The following is a 6,227-nucleotide window of genomic DNA, read 5'->3' as shown; positions in this document are numbered from 1 at the left end:
ACCGGTTGGTACGTATCTACGTCATGAAATGTATATGCCCTTCACTCATTTTCATCTGCCAATTGACACTCATTATTCACAGGAGTTTACGCTCTACTTCCAAATGATGCGGTGGGTGGAGTTGACTTTGAAGTATTTTAATTTCTCTTTATATCCTTGATTATCACAGCAGAGTGTTTTCCTCAAATGCTTTCAGGTAGCTGATGGTACGGTGAAGTTTGCAACATAAATTAACGTGGGAAAAAATGCAGTGGTCATTCCCATTTTTGCTCTGTTCCAATGAATGCAGATGGGCACTCCACACAATCCTTCTCTACAGCAGTACCATCTGGCCAGTCTTAAAATGGCCCCAGAGAAAAAAAATACACACAAAACACTGTGGTGGTCCAAAATATTATTTAAATTCATCCGACAGGTGCACCGTTGCACACCAACCACTCCATTATTGTAACATTCAACGCATTCGCTGAGTCTCCACAATGTGAGAAGATGTATTTCTAAGTGATTCTAAACTAGCTGAAATGTTTTATGTGAAAGGTTAGATTCGCACCAATCAACAGCATTTTAGGTATGACGTGCTGTAATGTGTTTTCACAACAGGCAACCTCCTAAACTAAGTTGTCATGGTGTTAAGCCTTCAGAGAGACCCTGTATTTTTTTTTAAAGTTCATTTCAGGGTTTGACATTAGAGACGGAATAAAGCATTTGTCTATCAGTGAGACAATACACAAAATGTAGACGTCTAATAAAATACAAAGTTTAAATAGCCTGGCATTATTTTGAGATGAAGGTTCTACTGTCTCATGTAAACGGCTATCAGTCAGACATGAGGGCAACACTACAGTTCAGTGAAGATCCTGTTGAATGCGAAAGGCTCTCAAATGAAATGTTTGATATTTAAGTGCTGCAGGTCTCTGATAAAACTGGTGCACCAAATAGTCATGAAGGACTGGTTTTGTCTGCTGGTTTTCACAAGGACCCATCCTCTGATAGGCCTCACATCCTTGTATCCTTTAGCTGTGTGCAATCAGTCAGTCCGTCTCAAGTCCCAAGTTCCCACAGGCACGGAGGCCTCTCAAAGCACAGCCACACCCCCGTCGCATCTGCTGGTGATCATGTTGCCTATTTCTGTCCAGGTGTCCAAGTGGGGGTCGTAGATCTCCACCGAGTCCACGGTCACCGGCGCCGAGAAGTCTCTGCTGGACACGCGTCCACCGACCGCGTAAAGCAGTCCGTTCACCGCTGCCACCGTCACTCCAGCACGCGCCACTGACATGGGAGCCACCTCCACCCACTTCTCCTGCAGAAAACCAGAGACACGATGCGCTTCAATTCAATGGGCCATTAGAAAAGAATCACATAATGCACGCTCGCATTATGAGCTTGCAAATGAGGAGAAGTGTGTTCTATCAGAGACCTGCTTCTCAGTGGAAACTACCTTCCCAACTAACTGACAGAAGTCTTAAGAGTTAAGATTACTGCAGAGGCTAAAAGTACTCCAACTCAATTCATGTCACAACTGAGAAAAAACTGGTGTTAAGGCAATAAGGACAAAGAACGTAGGTGAAGTGAACACAATTTGTTGGCATCTATCAGCTAAGCTCTTCTGAAGCTGTCAAATTCCCCACCAACCCGCCTTTGACCCAAATAATAACAGCCAATTGCTGTCCATGTAAGGTGAAAAAGGCAGCCCCTTCAAATTGCATCAGGCCGTCCTCGGTTGTGATTCCCAAAAGCACTGTTGAGCAACCAAACATGGTAACTAAGTGAGAGTTCAAAATGATGGTCTCCACCATATAATAGTAGTTCCTTCATGAAGCTTTTCGTAAAAACAAAGCCCAGTACAGGCTAGCTTTCTCCTCTTATGTTTGGCATGATTTGTTACAGCACAAACACAGAGGAGTCATCATGAGATCTCACCTCCTCAGGGCAGTATTTCTCCACAGTCTCCAGTGAGCCCAGGGCCTCGTTCCAGCCGCCCACCGCGTAGACGCAGTTGTTGAGGCTGGCCACGCCCACGTATGCACGGCGGGTCACCATGACGGGCAGCGCGCTCCAGCGGCGTGAGATGGGGTCGTACACCTCTGCCGAGCGCAGCTCCGTCCCCTCATCACTGATGCCGCCGATCACGTAGATGAAGCCTGACACAAAACACGAGACCAGTATGGAGAGCAGACTTCAGAAGGGCACGGATATTATAGGATTAGACACGGGCAACATTCAGAGACTGCACATTTCAGACTCATAGATTACACTGACCGTGTGAACAGAGGCAGCAGTTTTTAGAGTACATTCCAAGATGGTTTGTGTATGTTACTGTATCTAACCACCAGATGGTGACAGAAGCCATCTTACTCTGATTTGATCTGAGAACCAGCCTTAAACGGTGTTGCACTAAACGGGATGGTACTGAGGAAGCATTCTCAACCACAAAACAAACAACTAATAACTTTGTATGCACTTCAAGTCTGTTTCACCTCCTCAACCAACTAAACAGAAGTGAATGGAAATCAGATACATCAGGTATACCCACACACACACACACACACACACACTGCAGTGTTGTCATGCTGAACAACACTGGTTCATAAACAAAAACAGAATAGCCCTGCTCAGGGGCTATGTGGACTGTTGTATATCATCAAATGTACTTCCTAAACTCAAAATGGTGTTACATTAAAGCACCAGCATCTCACTATTCACAAACTATCTCTGGTTAAAGAGCTTTGTGTGCATACCTTGCAACTCACAGCAGCCAAAATAGTAGCGAGGTACTGCCATGGTTCCTATGACCTCCCACTTATTCTCGGCAGGATCATACCTCTCCATGGTCTTGCCAATTTCTGAACCAATCCAACCACCTTGAAGATAAGAAGAAAAAACGTGGTCCTGTGAATCTTTCCTTTCAGACAAACTGTTAAATGGCATCACAGAAAAGGTGCTCTGGCTGATGCCTGTGGGCATAAATATAGGAGTGAATGCAGATGCAAGCTACCTAATGCATACAGTGCTCCGTGGCACGGGCAAACACCCACTCCACAGCGTGGGAAATTCAGCGAGGCCACTGCAGCCCACTGTTTGGTCACTGGGTCGTACCTCTCAGTGCAGTCAAATATCATCGAGTCCTTCTCCCCTGTCGAACACAAACCAGGCCATTCAATCTGAATTCCAAAGAAGCGTCCACACATCAACAGAGGCATTTCTAATAAGCAAAACAAGCATCTAGCAAGCGATTTCTGAAAAAGACATTTCACACATTCACACATCCATCTTGAAGGCCTATACAAATGTATTCCAACTCAACCAGGGCATGTTAACACACACACACACACACACACACACACACACACACACACACACACACACACACACACACACACACACACACACACACACAAACACACAAACACACCTCCCACCACGTAGATCATTCCCTCGAGCACAACGACTCCCAGGCCGCTGCGAGCCTGGTGGAGGGAGGAGACTGTGGTCCAGTACTGACTGAAGGAGTCGAAGCGCTCTACACAGCTCAGCGCTCGACTATCACTCCAGCGCCCGCCCTGCAGACGCGTGTACCCTCCTGCCAGCCGGCCCAGAGATGACACACGGGGAAAGGACAACAGAGACACAGTAGCTAGAAGTATCAGCTTCAGCCAACGGTTTTTGATTTGTGTTTTGAAATGATGCCACTTTCTACAATTAAAACCAACTAAACAATATAATGATGATAATGATAATGACAATGAACTAAGAATTGGCTCAAACACATACCAACAGCATAGAGGTACTTCCGGGCTTTTCTCCTGGGTCTGGTTTTGGCTGGCTGCAGAAGGCTGAAGATCTTGTTCTCCTTTGGGGATTTGGAGACCTCGGTGTAATCTTTCAGGAGAGTCTGCAGCGCCACCCGCAGGCTGAAGTCAGAAACACCTTCAGGAAAGCAGCAAGGAATTCCATATAATTATTCCAATCCCTACCATATTATTCCACTACCTGCAGATAATTGGTGTTTCACTAATGAAAGGTATATTTATATATTTAGATATAAAACTATGAGAGTCAGAGTAATGTAATATGTTACTATCAGAAAAGTATAACTAGATAACTAGATGCTGCATCTTTCTTTGCCTGTAGTGAGATGGGAAGGAGGGTCAAAGATGCTCTCACCCTCAATGTATTTGAACAGCCTCTGCGGCGACAGAAGGGGGAAGCGAACCGCATCCAGCACCTCCACCACGTGCTTCTTCCTGCGGGCCACGTCCTGTAGAACCCAGTCCATGGCGGCTGTGAAGACCTGGTACTCATCCTCAATCCGCAGCTCCTCACTGCGCAGCAGCTTCACCAGCTGGTCCTTAGTCAGGTTGGGGAACTCCTCGGCTGTGCACACCTGATGTGGATGCAAAAGCTCCATATGTTACAACTCAGCATCGAGGGTTTTAACTGAACAGACATGTTTTCCAATTGCAGAAATGTTGACATGACAGCCTTAATAAATGTTTTTACTGTGAGTCGTGTCAAGTGTTGGTTTCCTCCTCTGAGATAATGGGACTCAACAAGACTTTTGTATACATAAATCTGTCTCAGACACAGAGACTTTGACAGAAAGTCACACCTCACCTCAAGAAAGTGAACATGAATGAAGTTTTCTGTGAACTCGAGCAGGTCCATGCAGGCAATCTGTTCCAGGAACTGGAAGAACCCGACACAGTTGGTGGCGTCCATCTGCCCTCGAAGGAACTCCCCACAGATGGCCACCACCTCGCTCAGCTGCAGCATGTCTGCTGCCACCATCAGCTCCTGCGCATTGTCTACTGTCACATCAATGGAGCCTGCAGGGACGGTGGAGAAAACACTTTTTACACAAATAAAAATGATCAAATCAAATGATTTCAAATTCATCCGACACCATGAGACTCCAATTAATATTTGTATTGATATGTTAATATCCTTTGATTGTACAACCCTACAGTCTGTACAAGACAAAAAGACTGATGATAACATAAGTACATGTGTACCTGTATACACAAACTCCAGCAGCTTCTCAAACACCTCGGCCTCCACGCCCTCTATCCGCACCTCTTCCTCGTGGGCCTCACTCATCGCCCCTGAAAAGAGTGCTGCGAAATAGGGCCCGCTGGCAGCCAGCACCAGCCTGTGCACCCCGAAGACGCGGCCGCCGACACACAGCCGCACGTCGCAGAAGTCTGTGCGGAGGCGCATCTTGTTCATCTGGGCCAGTAGCAGACGTGCGTGCTGCTCTGAGGCATAGAGAGCCCGCTCCGAGGTGTGGCCTGACATGACAACGCCCGACGTGTCACCCATACAGTGGGATGCAGAGGCAGGCGGGGTGTTAGATGTCTTGGGCCGACAGCCCGAGGACATCAACCTGCTGACAGTGACAGCAGCTGCAAGCTTCCTCCTACCACTCCACAGCCCGGGTGTATGCACACAGGCACACCATCCAACACTAGACCTGATCAAATATGTTTCTTCATTCAAAAATTCACAGGAAAGACATTTATCATATGAAAACTGCATTCCACTATTTCAAGCAATTCAATTTAGAAAATACTGCATAATGACATGTACTCAGAATAGTCTGCCTCAACCATTATAATGCTCAAAAGACGGTAGTAGGCCTATTCATACAAACTTCATTGCTGTAGTTATTAGTCGATGCATACTGCAGGAGTTCAAATATTACGGAACCGTACAGAAAGGATTCACTTCACTGCTCTAAATGGGCTTGGGAATACTTAGAAAGGTTGTTGCGATTGGGTTTTCATTTTGATACCACTTCAAAAACGGGTTTTCTCAAATATTGTTATTAATCCTGGTTTTAACATGACGTTTTCAGAAATATGGGTAGTTTTCTGACAAGAATGTAGCCTAAGCCATGGTATAATGGCAATGTCCCCATCGTCCACATCAACCGTAGGCTATGGTTGTCAAGTAGAGACTCCAGCCCAACAGCGAAGACATATAGCTTTACCGTAACATTTCATTCAGGTGCATTATTGTTCGCATTTTTTAATCAATCATGTGGTGTCTACATGGGTGACAGTGTACTGACCCGTAATTTACAACTCTTTTGACTCCTCTCCATCAGTAACATCGCGTCCGTTGGGGCAACTTCCGTGTTTACAATCTATTGCTCTGGTGTCCGCAGCCCAAATGTTTTTGCTAGGCCAAACACATCGACCGCCGAGCGGAAAATGCAATTGTTTTTA

General features: G+C 46.0%; 1 protein-coding gene across 2 annotated transcripts in view; it reads right to left on the bottom strand.

Annotated features, from left to right (window-relative positions):
- Positions 1-379: 379 nt before the first annotated feature.
- Positions 380-6,227, bottom strand: part of LOC105900549 (intracisternal A particle-promoted polypeptide) — a 5,850-nt gene continuing 2 nt past the window's right edge. The window contains exons 1-10 of one of the 2 annotated variants that reach the window (XM_031563308.2): positions 6,071-6,227; positions 5,013-5,486; positions 4,615-4,826; positions 4,165-4,384; positions 3,772-3,927; positions 3,413-3,580; positions 2,996-3,133; positions 2,739-2,861; positions 1,921-2,141; positions 380-1,300 (exon numbers count right to left, since the gene is read on the bottom strand). The exon at positions 6,071-6,227 is cut by the window's right edge and continues 2 nt beyond it. In XM_031563308.2, coding sequence (XP_031419168.1) covers positions 1,076-1,300; positions 1,921-2,141; positions 2,739-2,861; positions 2,996-3,133; positions 3,413-3,580; positions 3,772-3,927; positions 4,165-4,384; positions 4,615-4,826; positions 5,013-5,379 — 1,830 coding nt within the window. In that variant the 5' untranslated portion in view covers positions 5,380-5,486; positions 6,071-6,227 and the 3' untranslated portion in view covers positions 380-1,075. The remainder of the gene's footprint in view (positions 1,301-1,920; positions 2,142-2,738; positions 2,862-2,995; positions 3,134-3,412; positions 3,581-3,771; positions 3,928-4,164; positions 4,385-4,614; positions 4,827-5,012; positions 5,487-6,070) is intronic. The other variant, XM_012827874.3, reaches the window with a different exon arrangement.

Source organism: Clupea harengus, chromosome 25, assembly GCF_900700415.2.
Source record: "Clupea harengus chromosome 25, Ch_v2.0.2, whole genome shotgun sequence".
Classification (NCBI taxonomy): Eukaryota; Metazoa; Chordata; class Actinopteri; order Clupeiformes; family Clupeidae; genus Clupea; species Clupea harengus.
The sequence above is the reverse complement of the archived record's forward strand: the minus strand, read 5'-3'. Positions and strand labels throughout refer to the sequence as shown.